This window comes from Notamacropus eugenii, chromosome 2 (assembly GCF_028372415.1).
Source record: "Notamacropus eugenii isolate mMacEug1 chromosome 2, mMacEug1.pri_v2, whole genome shotgun sequence".
Lineage (NCBI taxonomy): Eukaryota > Metazoa > Chordata > Mammalia > Diprotodontia > Macropodidae > Notamacropus > Notamacropus eugenii.
This window is the reverse complement of record NC_092873.1, coordinates 422,052,705-422,068,376: the sequence shown is the minus strand read 5'-3', so window position 1 is coordinate 422,068,376 and position 15,672 is coordinate 422,052,705. Positions and strand designations below refer to the sequence as shown.

Here is a 15,672-nt window from a genome sequence, read left to right as displayed (position 1 = left end):
CAATTTATGTGAGATTTTCCTAATATTGAAAGTGGTATATTCATACTATGGGAAAATTGGTAGGTTTTAGAAATCATAACTAGTTGTTGGGGTTCCTGGTGCCCATATTTGGTCCAAAGGAACAAGAGTGAGATACATCTGGGAAAAGCCCTGATAGCGTTATCTTAAGGGAAACTGTACTGCCTTTATTTACCCTGGGTAACTTTGGGTCATGTTGGCTTCAGCTTCATTGGGAATGTCTTCATACTAAGCCACCGAAATAAATTATAATTCTACTGCAGTTTCTCTGCTTCTGTGACAAATCTAGACCAGTAAAAATATACATTACTCTGTCAGTGAAAAAACACACAGACCTGAAGTGGATATGCATAGAAGGCATTGGCCTTCATTTCACTAACACAAGAGAAGGATTTATTTCTAGTCTGAGCCTAGCCAGGCTACCATCAACCAAATAATTCTCATCCCTTCCCAAAATACAAAAAAAAAAAACCCAAACCCAAATTATGTTAATGGAAATAAAGGACACACAGGAGTAGGTCCTCAGGCTAAATAGTCAGTCTTTGCTGAGCAACTCTAGGGTGTGGCACATTATAATTCAGTTCTGTATCTTGAACATTTTCTCCATCCGTTACAGGTGAGTGTCAGTGAAAGTGGTATGTTCTTTAGTCACGGAGCTGAAACCCTTGATAGCATTCATCAGATCTTCATCATCCACATACTAGGGGGGAGAAAAAGCACAACAGTTATGTGATAGCATATTAATTATTCTATGAAACTCATTAAAATCAGTCAAGTATTTTTTTACAACTAGTAAGGGCAGGAATGATCAGAAACAAAGGAGTGTCATAGAGGATTTCAGATTTGAGCTAGACGTTGAAGAATGGGTAAGGTGTGAATAGGTACAGGGGAAAGTACTTCAGGAAAGAGAAATTGTATAGAGTCATGCTTGAAAGTAATAGAGGGTCTACCTAAAGTATTTTTTTTGAGGGAAACTATGAGTAATTGCTTCCAAATTTTCAATAAAATGTTTATAGAGAGATTCTCCGATATTTGGGGAACCTGAAAAATGAAAGAGATCTTAGGTTACATCAAGAAAAACACAGAGGCCAGCTGTGGTGGTGCATACCTGCAACCCCAGCTAGTGGGAAGACTGAAATTGGCATATCTCTTAGACTTTGGAATTCTGAGCTGTAGTGCACCATACCAATTGGGTGTCTATGCTAAGTTCAACTTCAGAAAGGTAAGCCGCCAGGAACAGAGGATCAGAATGTTGCCTAAGGCAGGGTAGAACTCACTCAGGTTAAAGACATCACAGTTCAAAGCTCTTTCATCAACCAATAGTGGAATCACATCCATGAGTAGACCCCATTCTTTCTAGCCTGAGTGAGAGTAGAAGGCTGTCTTTAAAAAATTAAATTAAATTTTTAAAAATCATACTGTCCAGACTAGGAGTATTGATAATCCCACTGTACTTTGTTCTGGTTAGACTACTTCTGAAGTATATTAATATCTGAATATCACATTGTAGGTGGGGCATTAAAGAAATCAGGCTTATGTATGGCTTGCCTAGAGGAGAGTTATTCAGATGATGAAGGGACCATACCATATGACATTCAATTGAGGAAGTGGAGATGTTGAGCGTGGAGAAAAGATCTGTGAGTGGTATCATTGTCTTCAAGTATTTCAAGGTCTGCCACATGGAGAAATGGGGCAGCTGGGTGATTCAGTGAATAAAACACTGGGCTTGAAGTAAGGAAGTCTCATCTTGGTGGCCTCAGACACTTCTTATCTGTGTGACCCTGGGCAAGTCTTTCCTCATCTGTAAAATGAGCTGGAGAAGGAAATGGCAAACCACTCCAGTATCTTTGCCAAGAAAACCATCATGAAGAGTTGGACATGACTGAAAAAATGGCACAACAGCATATAGAGGACTACTTATTCAGCTTGGTCCCCTATGGTAGTCAGCCCATCAGTAAACATTAATTAAGCACCTACTATGTGTCAGGCACTGTGCTGAACACTGAGCAAAGACATACCTCAAATTTTGCTCATTTGAGGAGGACCAGGATATTGCTTGGGTACCCTAAAAGTCTTAATAGGAGGTCTCACAAACATCTATAAGTAAGGAAAAGTTCTACCAAACTACATCTGAGCAGTAGCATTGAAAAATATGATAGATATTTCTCTATGTCTAATGCTTACCAATTAACCTAACTATTGAAACACAAGGATAAATGAGCTATTCAAAATACTTTTTTCCTTCAATTAGTAAATTCTCAGTTGTCTTCTCCCTTTCCCTTTCTAAACAAATTGGAAAAACAAAACTGCTCAAATGTAAAAACTGATTCATTATTCTAATTTGTTATAAATTGATAATAATATTGCCTTAAGTTTGTTGAGATAGACAAATGGGAGTCCTTTCAAAATGCTGTACGCTACATGTATTTGTGCTTTACCAAGTGAATGATTTTAGTTAGGAAAACATGAAATAGAAGAAAAAAGTTGTATAGAAGGCCCACACCTTTTGTCAGTGAGGCACTGGTTCTCAAGGGATGTGATGCCCTTTGGCATCTAAAGCTCTGAAGTACAGCTTTTCTTTGGGGCTCAGCTTTTGGAAGAAGGTTTGTGTGCCAGATGAGACTCTGGGAAGCCCCTATGCAGCACCCCATCTTTGGAAACCCGGATGTTGGTGCTTCCCTCTCTGTTAACTATGGTCAGACAGTTGGACCTGTCTGTTGATTTATGATATATGTATTGCTTATGTCAGACAGTTTGGAAGCTCTGTCTGTTGACTTTTGATTTCTCTGTATTTTCTCTGAAGTTCAGGTTTTCCCCTGAACTAACTGAATGATCCTTGTTCTTGATTAAAGTGATTGTTAACCCCTCAAAAGTTGCCTTTCCTTTTATGAATGCAGATCTAAGAATTTGTGATAGCAGGCCTCCCTGTATATGTTGGGGTACTTACTGATACACTGACTTAGAAAAGCTATAAGCTCACAGACAGATTGGTCTTCCTTGAGAATCCTCCCTGCATAAGAATGTCTCATCAAAGACCCAGAACTAAGGTCTCCGAAAAGAAATAATTATTTTAAAAATGCATTTGGGCTTAACCTTAGCTTCTGACCTCCCCAATCCCTTCCTGGTACAGATTGAAAGGGAGGGAATGCTCTTAAGAACCATATGGGAAACTAGATTTCTTTTTTACATAAGGAGGAACCAGAAACCCTCATCCATGGCTTACAGCTTTCTCCACAGACTTGTATTACAGCAATTGGCAATTATGCCAATGAAAGAAGCCCCAAACTCAAAACCAGAGAGCACATGAATCTGCCAGAACACACTCCAAGTGGAAGTGCTCAGGTCCCATTCACAGCGCTGCTGTTACCTTGAAATCAGGAGTCAGCTAACTTCAAAATTCTGTTCCATTAATTTTTATGCATGGTCTTTACTCTTTCTGGTGGAGATATTAGGTTATTACTAAAGCACATTTAGAGAGAATTTTCTGCTAACTGGTGTGGAAGACCAATAGACCATCTGAATCTTCTCATTTCAAGAGATATTGTTCCCTCATCCCCTTTTAATGGAGATTTTCAAGTATAGACTAGATGACCAATTGTGGGAGATGATATAGAAGGTCTTCCTGTTCTAGGACAGTTTGAACCAGGTAGCTAGAGTACTGGACTTGGCTCTAGGTACGTCACTTAAACCTTTCCTAACTTCAGTTTCCTCCTGTATAAAATAGGGATTAATACCTACCTACAGGATTATTGTGAGACTCAAATGAGATAATGTGCAAAGTATTTTGCAAACCTTAAGGTGTCAGCTATTAATACTATTAAATTATTTCTGAGGTCTCCATATTCTGTGATTCTTAATGATCTTAATTACATAATGGCTGCTCTCTTATAAGAGCATAGATTTAGAACAAAGAGTGATCTCAGCCGTAATTGATTCTGCTGCTTCCCTCATTTTATGGAGCAGGGAAGTTAGACCCAGAGAAGTGAAGTGATTTGTCCAGGGTCTCACAGACAATATGTGTTTGAGGGAGGGTCTGAACCCAAGTCTTCCCAATTGAGACCAAAACTTGTTGCAGGACACCAACCTGCCTTTCACCAAAAACAAACAAAAACAAAACAACAAAAAAACAACACAAACAAACAGAAATATGATGAAAAATAAATACTATTGGTATCCGATTGCTTAATTACAGATATCATGAAAAGTTTTTATTACATATCTTACTATATGTAGTTCTGTGATGGACATTGTGGAAAGCAACAGTAAGAATGTTTTTCCACTAATATTTTACACTCCATGAGAAGCAGCCTGGTATAGAGGATAGAATGCTATTTGTGCAATTATGATGATCTGGTTTTGAATTATGCCTCTGATAAGTACTAGCTGTGTGACCATGGTTATGTCCCTTAACATCACTAAAATTTGGTTTCCTCATACATAAAATGGGGATAATAATAGCTGTAGTACCCTCATCACAGCTGTTGTAACAAATAATATATATCCCCAAAATTTTAGCCTGGTTTTGTGCTATTAAAGCTTGATACCTTTAAACTTTGATAGCTCAAAACTCTACTAAGACTTGTGGGACACGGCATAGGTAAAGTATCAACAAATTTATGTTTGTTGTGTTTTATGTCAGTTATTAGATAGGAAGAGTGTGGTGATAGAGGAATTGAGTCAGGTCAGGGCATCTCTTAGCAGATAATCTAACAGCAGCAAAGATATAATATTAGCAGCATAATAAAGATTTTGGGAGAAAAAAGTGGTTTTTAGTGAAGAAACCAGGATTCAGAGCACATCTACCCCCACAGGCTAAGGAACCATGACAGTAACTTGTGGACATATCATCGATTTAGCAATATTTTTAGACCCAAAGGATTTTTCTTAAATAAAAATCTCTCCTAAGTGTATTATTTCCTACACTTAGGTGCAAAATGCCTCTCTAAGTGAGTGATTTTGTGGTTAATCAATATCCATATTGTTGTTTAGTTGTTTCAGCCTTGTCCAACTCTTCATGACCTCATTTGGAGTTTTCTTGGCAAAGACACTGGAATAGTTTGCCACTTTCTTCTCTGGCTCATTTTATAGGTTAAGAAACTGAGGCAAATAGGGTTAAGTGACTTGCCCAGGATCACATACATAGTAAGTATCTGAGGCTAGATTTGAATTCAAGAAAATCAGTCTTCCTGACTCCAGGCCAGGAAGGCTCTACTGCATGGCCTGCCTACCTAATATTCATATTAGGAAAGGGGGAAAAAAGAGAATTCATACTCCATACTTATATATGCAAATGGTATCTATGGGTGGATATTCTTGACAGTATATTGAAGCATTGCTTGGCTGTAGATGGGAGATCTGAAAATCTTCAATATGCCAGACCCCCTCAGAGGGAAGAGACAGCACCAGAGATACTTTCCAATTTTATCTTTTTATATAAAAAGCTCCTATCTCTGATGTGTGTCAGCAAAGATTTCCCCAGTTTTCATCATTTGCCAGTGATTCTATGGTACTGATTGGTGGGGAAGCAAAGCATTCTACATTAATTCCATTCCTAGATCTATGTTGTGGGATCATTAAGCAATGTAATTGGTTGACAAAGGAGTGGAGATTAACTTATAAAGCTGTTCTCAAAGAGACTGGGCTGCTCTCATGGCTTTGACTAGAGTATGAGAAATTTTTCCAGAATTCAGGGGCTCCCTCTTTGTACTGGTGGTCATTAGCTCATAAAGGAACTCACTGGAAAAAAAAAAGTGCTATTAAGCTTGCTCCTAGCCTTAGTTTCTGACTTGAGTCTTAACTGCTCCAAGTCAGTCTCCAAATGCTAAAATATGCTACATGTGTAGAAAACAGGTTACATCACATTGGACAATTTATCCAGTATTCCATATACTGGGCTATATTAGATGGGCCACCAGGCTGTTTCTAATACGTGTATGCATGCACATATTCTAGTAAGCAATGCCAATTTACATTCACAAAGGAAGGACTATACTTGCATAAAACATAAATTGTAAATCATATGTACATAAAATAGAGATTTAAGATTTACAAAGCACTTTATAAATATTTTATGGTCAACAACTCTAGGAGATAGGTACTATTAGTATCCCCATTTTACAGATGAGGAAAGAGGCAAATAGCAGGTAAGTAGCAGGGTCACACAGCTGGGAAGTATCCAAAGCTGGACGTGAACTTGGTCTCTCTGATTCCAAGTCCAACGCTCTATCCGCTGCACTACCTAGCTACCTCTGCCTTATGGGAAGGGTCATAGGCATCCACGGAACAAGCATTTTGGAATCAATTTTGGCAGTCCTCCTTTTGCTGCCCCTGCAATGAATACTTAACATTGCTCAGGTCATGTGAGCCCACAATGATAATGACACCTGATGGAAGTTAATGCTGTGTACCCATTGGAATGAAATTATTAAACATGGCCCATGGGGGCATTAACACCATTATCTGCTGTGACTTTCTAAAGATCTCTTGGAGATACACTATTTTTAACCCTTTAAGAGTTTTCTGACCGAGAAAGATATTTCCTTTCTCCACAATATACAATACTAAAGACCACTGGTAAGCAAAGTGAAACAGTCCATTTAATGTTTAACCTGAACCCTAACTCTGGCTAGACTCTAAAAGAAAATTAGTGTTAGGGTTAAATGTTTGATTGTGAAAGAAGACCTACACTACACAGTGAAAAAAAAGAATCCTTTAGATGATGTATAGCCATCTTTTTGGATGAAATATTAAGGCCTCATTGGTCCTTACTGCACAAAGTTATATCAACCTTTTTTTTTAAAAAAAAGGCATACTCAGTGAAACAAAGAATGTGAACAAATGAACAGACAAACTTAGATTACAGATGTTTAGCATTCATTTTCCTGGGCTGTTTGGTGACTTGACTCAGTCAAAAAGACCAACTTACCAATCCATTATCATGGCCCATGATGGTCTCCCATAGTGCATCATCAGTTAAGCCCTTCTTGTCCTGGATGTCCATGAGCTGACTAACACTGCGATGCAGAGAACCCTGGGAGTAGGTACGACTGATCTGGCTTTGGCTTGGGATGCAGAGGACAGACATGCTTCTGTTGCTCCGGATACTCAAGGGAGTCCCTGTCCGGGGGATCTTTGTATCAGCCAATCCCTGGGAAGAAAGTTTCAATTAGTAATACCCTTAAAAAGAAAGCAGCCTCCATGTACGCCAAGGATCATTTGTTGTTGCGTCTTGGAACCCTCCTAAAAAGCTTAGAAAATGTAATTCTACTTGCCGTCACTTTGCTTCCTACAGAGGTTAGATAACAAGCTAATGGCCACATTATAAGCCTGATAAAAGTGTCATTAAGACCCCAGAACACTCATTAAGGGAAACTCCAGCTATTGTTCCCCACAGAGACAAAGACTTGCTGCATTGCAGGTTTAACAAGGTAATCTCTTCATGCATGTCACCATTGCCACTTCTCTCTCTGCTTAGAGCACCCTTCTCCTTGGGCTGCTAATGTCTTAGTGGATGCCAAGGTTAACAGTGTTCTCCCGTGTGTGGCTGCTGGGTGAGTTCAGCCCTTCCTTCAGTTGGTATGAGGGGAAAAAAAAAGTCTTTCAGTTTCTAGGAGCTATGTGTAAAAGATGTTTCTTGTTCCATTTCCCTCTTCTATGACATAAGACTCCGAAATGATGGCAGATCAGGTTTTACTTCTGATTAGGCAAGGTCTCTCTAGAACTAGGACCCAGAATGTGTCTTGGAAATCCAACTGGACATTTTTTATGGGGTAAAATTCATGGTTTGGACCCCTCCCCAGCCTGGCACTATCCTGCCTTTCCATTATTACTATTTCAATGACTTTGCTCTTTCTCCAAACTAGATCCCTCCTTGTCTTCCTCTTCACTTTAGTCCCCTACACAAGTACACAATCAGCACCTTCAAATCTCTGTCTCTGTTTACAACAAAGTTTTTAGTCAGGAAGAACTGAGCTCAAATCCAGCCTCAGATACTTACTAGCTGTGCAACCCTGGGCAAGTCATTTAACCTCTGCCTCAGTTTCCTCATCTGCAAAATGGGGATAATAATAGTACCCACATCACAGGGTTGTTGTGAGGACCAGCTGAACACTTAGCATGCTACATGTTGCTTAATAAATGCTTATTTCCTTCCTTTCTACAGCTATTATCCTGTTATTTCTATCTTTTCAATTCCTATGCATCCTTTAAAAAGCCCAAGTCAAACACCATTTTCTTCTGAGAAGCCTTTCCTTATTATGTAGGTCCACAATCACACCTCCTCGCTCACTTCCCAATAGCCCTCACATAGGCTTTGTTTCATAACTTCTTAATAACACTTATTATATCATACTGCCTATTATAGTGATCTGTGCCGATGTATTATCTTTCTAAATGACAACAATGTCCTTTAAGGTATAGGTCCTTATTCTTTTCTAAACGGAATCCCCCCTCAGTGCCTAACTCAGGGCTCTGTACACAGTAGGTATTTAATACCTTAGCTGTGTGTGGTGGCAGATTCCTCAGATTAGCTGTCAGAGAGTTTCAGCTACCCTTCACTGTGCAATGAACACACCATGCAAAAGAGTCATGCATACACACCATAACCATTGTGAGGGCACAGCACACCGATACCTCAAAGTGCATTGTGTAGCTTTTGAGGGTGACATTGCTTGACACATCGGATATATCAGCAACCGAGTCAAACTGAGATGTAAAAATGTGGGAGGAAATCAGTGTTAATAATCTGTTTAAAAAGGGGCAGGATTATATGCCTCACACTACCCCAACCCAACCTACCTCCCAGACTTTAATATTTCTCTAAAATGAATCTAAAAATACCCACGCAGGTCAACTGGAAGGTTTTTTGTGATGAAAAACACATGGCTACTAGAGACTAATTGGTTGGTCTCGAAGGTGAGTTTCACTTGTGTTATTTGTTCAGGATTTCAGAGAATGATCGTTCTAAATTCCGACCAGTAATTGTGCTCTGTGTAAAACCTGTACTTACAATTAGCTGTACCGTATGCTGTGTGACCTTGAAGCAGATAATAAAACATGAATGGCTCCCTCACTCTGGCACCTGTGAGTCTCTCTGCTCAAAATGTGCTTAAGCAGGGAGAAGGCAGGTGCTCCAAAGGCAGCTAACATGATCTGGGACAGGGTTACCTGGGAAAGGGATACATGGGATCTCATAAAGGGGTTAGGACAAAAGACTGACATCAGGGATTTCGAGCTAAGGCATGAAAGGTGTGTTCATTGGGGTGTTGGGGAAGAGCTTTTTTCTTATTAAAAAAATGCATCATTTGGAGGAAACAGCTCAGGAGAGAAGACAAGACTTTAGATACAGAGAGTTATAGATGCTACAAGTTTGAGGACTGATTTCCCTCAAAACCAAAGGAAAGTCAAATTTTGGTCAATTGGATTAGTGGACAGAGCTCTCCTTTGCATCTCAGATCTTACCCTTTGCTTCAAGAAGAACCAGGATACCACTGAGATGAACAAAGACACTTAAGAGTTGGTTAACTTAGTCTGTGGGTTCAATGAGCCATTAAGTTCTCATAGCCTTTGACAAGCCTTTCCAAGTCAGAAGCTGACTAGCTCCCGGAGGAGCTTTCATTTTATGAAAGTCATTTTATTTTGTTTAAAGTGATTTTTAAAAGGAGTAGAGTGGTAGAAGACAGATTTTGTCAATTGTTGTAGTTATGTTGTGCCCAAAATTGAGTGCCCACTACCCTGATTTATGCTCTAGTATCTTCTGGACTTATCTTAAAGCCCAAATTTGACACGTCCCTTCTCAGGAAGCTCAAGGGATCCCTATTACCTGTAGGGTCATATACAAAGTTTTGTTTTTTTTTTTATTTAGAGCTTTAGCTTATCTTTTCAGATTTTCTGTACATTATTCCCCCTTATATCCTTACATGCTCTTCATTCCAGACAAGTGGCCTACACATTCTCCATACACAACATTCTTTCTCCCACCTCTGTGCCTTTGCGTAGGTTGTTCCCTTGTGCCCAGAATCCTCTCTCAATTCATTGCCACGTCCTAGAACCCCAAACTCTTTTCACAGAGCTGGAATCCCTAGATTGCTAAGGGGAGCTGAGGCTCAGATGCCACCCCTTATATGAAGCTTTTTTTGATCCCCCCAGCTCTTAGTACTCTTTCACAAATAATTACCTTTATTCTTTTCTTTACTTTTCTGTGTATGTATTGTTTTTCTTTAGAAGCATATAATTTCTTTGAAGATAGAGACTTTCACTCTATGTTCAGCACTATGCCTTGCATGTAGTACTTCATAAAATGGTTGTTGAATTGAATTGAATCCCATGGTAAAATCCATCTTCCAGTCAGCACTGATAGTATTAGACATCTGGGCTACTTTCTGGTTATGGCTCCTGGAACATGACCTGATCCCTGTCACTGCTTCCTTCATGCCACTTATCCCACCTTAGCTTAAGCCATTTAATACATTGGGTGGGAATTGGTCAACTGGGTGGAAAACTAAACTTTAGCATTAATTTTCCTTCAAGTCATACTGGTTGTGTCTCTGCTTGGTCCCAAAGGTATCTTTCCTTTTATCTTTTAGTTGATCCCATTCTCTATTTTGTGAAGTCCAGAGATCTCACCGTGAGTCTTTGTCTTGTCTTGTCCAGGGATAGGTCTCTATGTCACTCCTTAGCTACCATGTTCAAACTAGACCATCTCCACTCAGTCTATCACCATCATATCTCTTCTCCTAAAATCAGGGATGTCATTCTCTTAGGCATGACCTCTCCCTTTGTCTTGCCTGGGGCCAGGCCTTCATGTCACTTCCCCACAACCATTTTCAAATACACATTCCCCTCTTCTTTTTCCAATTCCTTTTATGTATTTTCTTTCCCTAATATAAATTTTTTGATGGTAGAAACTGTTTTGCTTATTTGTATTGTGTCTCTGGCACATTGTATATATGCATGTACAATCTATCTTGATCTAGTTATCTATCTATTATAAGTCCCATTTCTGGGAGACTATCTCCATAACTGATAGACAATTATTTACATTTTCTGAAGACTATATTTTCAAAATGTATGAAACCAAACATACAGATTACTTCTACCAATAGAGGACTGAGGGCATATTGGAACACGCATTTCTGTATTTATGTAGTAGGTATATGGGCATGCTTCCCAGATTCTGAGCTCCTGCTTCTCTTTGGCATCCACCCCTTTTAGGTCTAGAGAGCTTTTCAGAAAAGCAGTCCTGTCAAAGGTGTTGCTTTAAATGACTAACGCCATCAGTTGTATGTTTAGCTTATACATTGGCACAGAAGCAAAAGAAAATGAAAAAAAAAAGTTACACATGTGGATTATATCTAGATTCTTGACAAGGCCTTCTATATCACTTCTTAGGAAAAGGAAGGTCTTTCACTGACAAAAATTAAAGACATGGGGGTACATTGGTATCTAAGATGCTAAAAAAAAATCCAGTATTTGGTAAATCCTTTATGGAGGATTAATGGGAAAATATAGATAAGAACTATACAAAATGAGAAGGCATAGAGAATGATCAGCTTTGGTGGGAAGCCAAGTCTTCAAAATTATGTTTCTATGAAAGTAGACATGTCCTTTCTAACATAAAGCATCATCTCATCTACACCATTTAATGTGGATATTGGAAACAACCAAAGATAGGAGAAAATAAGACATATCACCATGTGACGGTATAAGCTTTTGAATACATGTTGTTCTTTGGAAGATTCCCAGACTATGGGAGAATCCATGATTTCGTTAGTATGGATTCCACTGATAACTCCTGCATACCTCTTGCTACACAGTTCTTGTTCATATTTTCCCACATATTCTGCATAAAGTTTGTACTCTAGTTGGATATTATTGAGACAAGGTTTAGTTGCTATTGATAATTAAGCTTAATCAAGTGGTTAGATCTCTCTGAAGATAAATGTGTTCTCAAAAAGCACACTATGAGAAGGACTATGACCATGCAATGCAAAACTATTCCTCCCTTCCTCATTTCTATTAATTGGACAAATGGCCTCCATAAAAAAAAATAAAGTTCCATTTTCCCTCCTCAGACACCGACTTCTTTTCTATGTTCCTGAATCTCTGCCTAGCCACCAATCATCCATTTGAATCTCACACTACCCTTTCCCACTCCATTCCTGCCACTTCTCCCTCTCCCCCCAAAAAAACACTGGATTTAAGGCACACATTGTTTTGACACTTGCTTTCACTGAAGAAACCTATATGACTGAGTCTGGGCCTAATCTTCCCACTACTTATAGCATATATGAGGAAAGTGAAAAATGGGAGAAGACTCAATGCATTGTTACTTATTCCTTTCTGGGTCTCCAGGACTTGAACCTAAGCCTTTTAAATGAGGAGCCATTCTTTGATTTGTCCCATAGATTCTTTTGTCTGCTGTTGTAACTCAGGAATGACAAGATCTGAAGCAGTCTCATGTTCCAATAAATATACAACTTGCTTCATAAGTCCAAGTGTGTCCAATTCTGGGACAACACTGAACACCCCAAAGACTTAATTCCATTGTGCTTCCATCTCAAGGGTCAAGGCATTTTAAACTATTGGTCAGTCAATTATTTGGGGATCAGAACAAATCCATGAACATTTTGAAAGCTTCTGATTCTCGTTTGCCTCCACTCTTTCTCCATCCTTAGCCATACCAGTCACACCCTTGGCAGAGTTCTACCCCTTAGACCCCCTAATGAATATATTTATGGATGCAGTGTTCTTCTAAGAAACCTTATGATCCAGGCCAGATGTAGGATAGAAAAATGTATAAGACCAAATCTCAATGGACATACCATGTGGGTTTCACCTGGGGGGTAGACACTCAGTGGAGACATCCTCTTCTGAAGTGGCACTAATGGAGGTCTCTCTCTGATATATGGCTCTTTGTGTATTTTTCTTTGTAGGATCAGAGATAGAAAGATAGCCAGGAGGATCAACCCCAGAGTTGCCATTAATATTATAAACCACAGCTCATTGTAGAACTCAGCATGCTTTCTCCCTGCTCCCATCTTCTCTCCGGGAGTTGTTAGTACTGGGCCTACAAAATCCAGAGAAGGAAAAGGGAAAACATTATTTCAAAATGCAATTTAGTGATCTATCGTCCTGTTATTCTATAGTAAATTAGAAAGAAGTTGAGAGCAGTTTTTCACGTTGTGCTTATTTGCACTTATGCTCAAGGTGGTATAATGGTTCAATATGTTAGTGGGCTATAATAAAAAGCTTACTGCACTCTAGAGACCATGCTTACAGTCCTGGCATTGCTGTCTGGGCTGGAAATCACCATAGCATTGGCATGTCCCAGGGAAAGGAAGGGAGGAGGGATGGAATTAAATAGGGGGTTAGCAAAGTAACCTTGAGGATCGGTAATTTCAGAGCTTTGCAAGAGATAGAGAGACTACCTCTCCCGCAGCAAGCACTTCTGGTTAAGAATCCTGCAGCAAAGACAGGGTGGAAGACATGAGCACTGGAAATTCAGGTGTACCCCACTTTACTCAATAAACATAGTCTAGGAAAGTGGGATACAAATTGATTTCTGGTAAAGCAAATACTATTTCTCTCCTCTCCCTTCACCTTCTACTCAGGGGTGGGCTGGTACCAGTTCCTTCCCACTTAAGGGGGCCAACTGTTAAATTTTCAAGGTTAGCATTTGCACCTTGAAATCAGAAAATTCTATATATCAGAGCCTGATTTATTGTTTTGTTAGTTGTCAAAATAATAAAGTGTTGGGGAAATATTGATAATGCAGGTTAAATTTAAAAGCATGCTGTACATTTTTGGAAAGTTGGTTGTTAAACATTTATCAGCATACCACTGCTCACTCTCTCCCATAATGAAACTGGCCACTGCCAGTTTCACTACACTTAGTAAAATAATTAATAGGTAACATTTATATAACACTTTAAAAGCTTCTAAATTACACACACATACACACATGAACATATCACACACATATAGTCATGTGTGTGTGTATGTGTATGTGTATATTATTTTGTCCTCTGAGAGATCAGTACTATTATGATCTACATTTACAGATAAGGAAACCAAGTCTGAGAAAGATTAAATGACTTGGCCATTTTCAGTCATACAGCTAGTAAGTATCTGAGACAGCATTTGAACCCAAGATTTCCTGACTTCAAACCCATGAGTCTATCCACTCTGCCATCTACCTGCTCTGCATCATGATCATTGTGGCGGTTTAAGTGATCCACTGGGCCTAGAGTCAGGAAGACCTGAGTTCAAATCTGCCTCAGACAATTACTAGCTGTGTGATTCTGGGTAAGACATTTAATCTGTCTGTTTCTGTTTCCTCAAGTGTAAATTGGGGATCATGACATTACCTCCCCCCAAGGTGGTTGTAAGGATAAAATGAAATAATATTTTTAAAGCACTTAGCACAGTGCCTGACACATAGTAGGTACTATATAAATGTTCATTCCTCCTTTGGATTAACAATCAGGAATAACTAGGTCTGAATCTAGTTTTACCTACTTACTAGCCAACCACTGGGCAGATCACCACTTCTGTAAGTCTCACTTTCCTCACTTGTTAAATTGGAGAGAAATGATACTCTCCACGGTACTTAACTTCATAGGAGCACAGAATTTTAGAGTGGTAAGGTGCTCCAGAAATCCTGTAGTTAGACTCAGCCCTGAAAAGGACTTCCCATGAGAATATCCCTGGCAAGGGCTCATTCGCCTTCTGCTTTAAGCTCTCCAGTGAGTGGGAAGTTGCTGCCTCTACCTTTCAGGCCCATTCTAATTCAAGGTAACTCTGTCATGAAGGCTTTCTTGGCATTGTCCCTTATTCCTAGTCCTGCCCTCATGCAGAAGAAGTCTCCTCTCACCTCCACATAAAAGTCATTCAAATACTTGAACACAGCTAGGATGATGAAGCAACGAGGTGGCTCAGTGGATAGAGCACCAGGCCAGGAGTCAGGAAGACTCATCTTCCTGAGTTTAAATCCAGCCTCAGACACTTACTAGATGCTTACTAGCTATGTGATCCTAGGCACATAACCCAGTTTGACTTAGTTTCATCATCTGTAAAATGAGCTGGAGATGAAAATGGCAAACCCCTCCAGCATCTTTGCCAAGAAAACCCCAGCAGAATCCCAAAGAGCTGGACATGACTAAAGGACTAAACAATAACACTTATGGCCCCTGTATCTTTTCTTCATCCCCTGTTCCTTCCAATGATCCTCCTATGACATGCACTTAGGCCCTTCACAATTTGAGTTTTCCTCCTCAGGATGCTTTTTGGCTTATAAATGTTCTTAAACTGTGGTGTCCAAAACCAAACTCAAAATTCCGGACTCAGTTCAACAAGGGTAGAATAGAAGGGCTCTCACCCCCTTATTCCTAGAAGCTGTGCCTCTCTTAATGCAATCCTTAGGTAAACCACACAACTAGCCTCACCTCACCCTCATTTCTCCTAATGCTCATGCCATCCATCTGGGACAGCCCCAGGTTTATTGTTTGTTTTATCTTCTTTGTCCATTATTGTTTCCATATTGTCTCCTGGACTTGATTTTGAGAGCAGACGCTGTTTTTGCCTTTCTTTGTATCTATTCCCTTGTGCTAAGCACATAGTAAACTAATAAATGCTTAATTGACTCGATGGCTTATG

The 15,672-nt window shown here is 39.5% G+C and overlaps 1 protein-coding gene across 1 annotated transcript in view; it reads right to left on the bottom strand.

The window, feature by feature from the left end:
* Window positions 1-359: 359 nt before the first annotated feature.
* USH2A (usherin) overlaps window positions 360-15,672 on the bottom strand; it is a 990,439-nt gene continuing 975,126 nt past the window's right edge. Inside the window, exons 69-71 of the mRNA XM_072647832.1 lie at window positions 12,840-13,084; window positions 6,944-7,165; window positions 360-718 (exon numbers count right to left, since the gene is read on the bottom strand). Of these exons, the coding sequence (XP_072503933.1) occupies window positions 629-718; window positions 6,944-7,165; window positions 12,840-13,084 (557 nt within the window). The 3' untranslated portion in view covers window positions 360-628. The remainder of the gene's footprint in view (window positions 719-6,943; window positions 7,166-12,839; window positions 13,085-15,672) is intronic.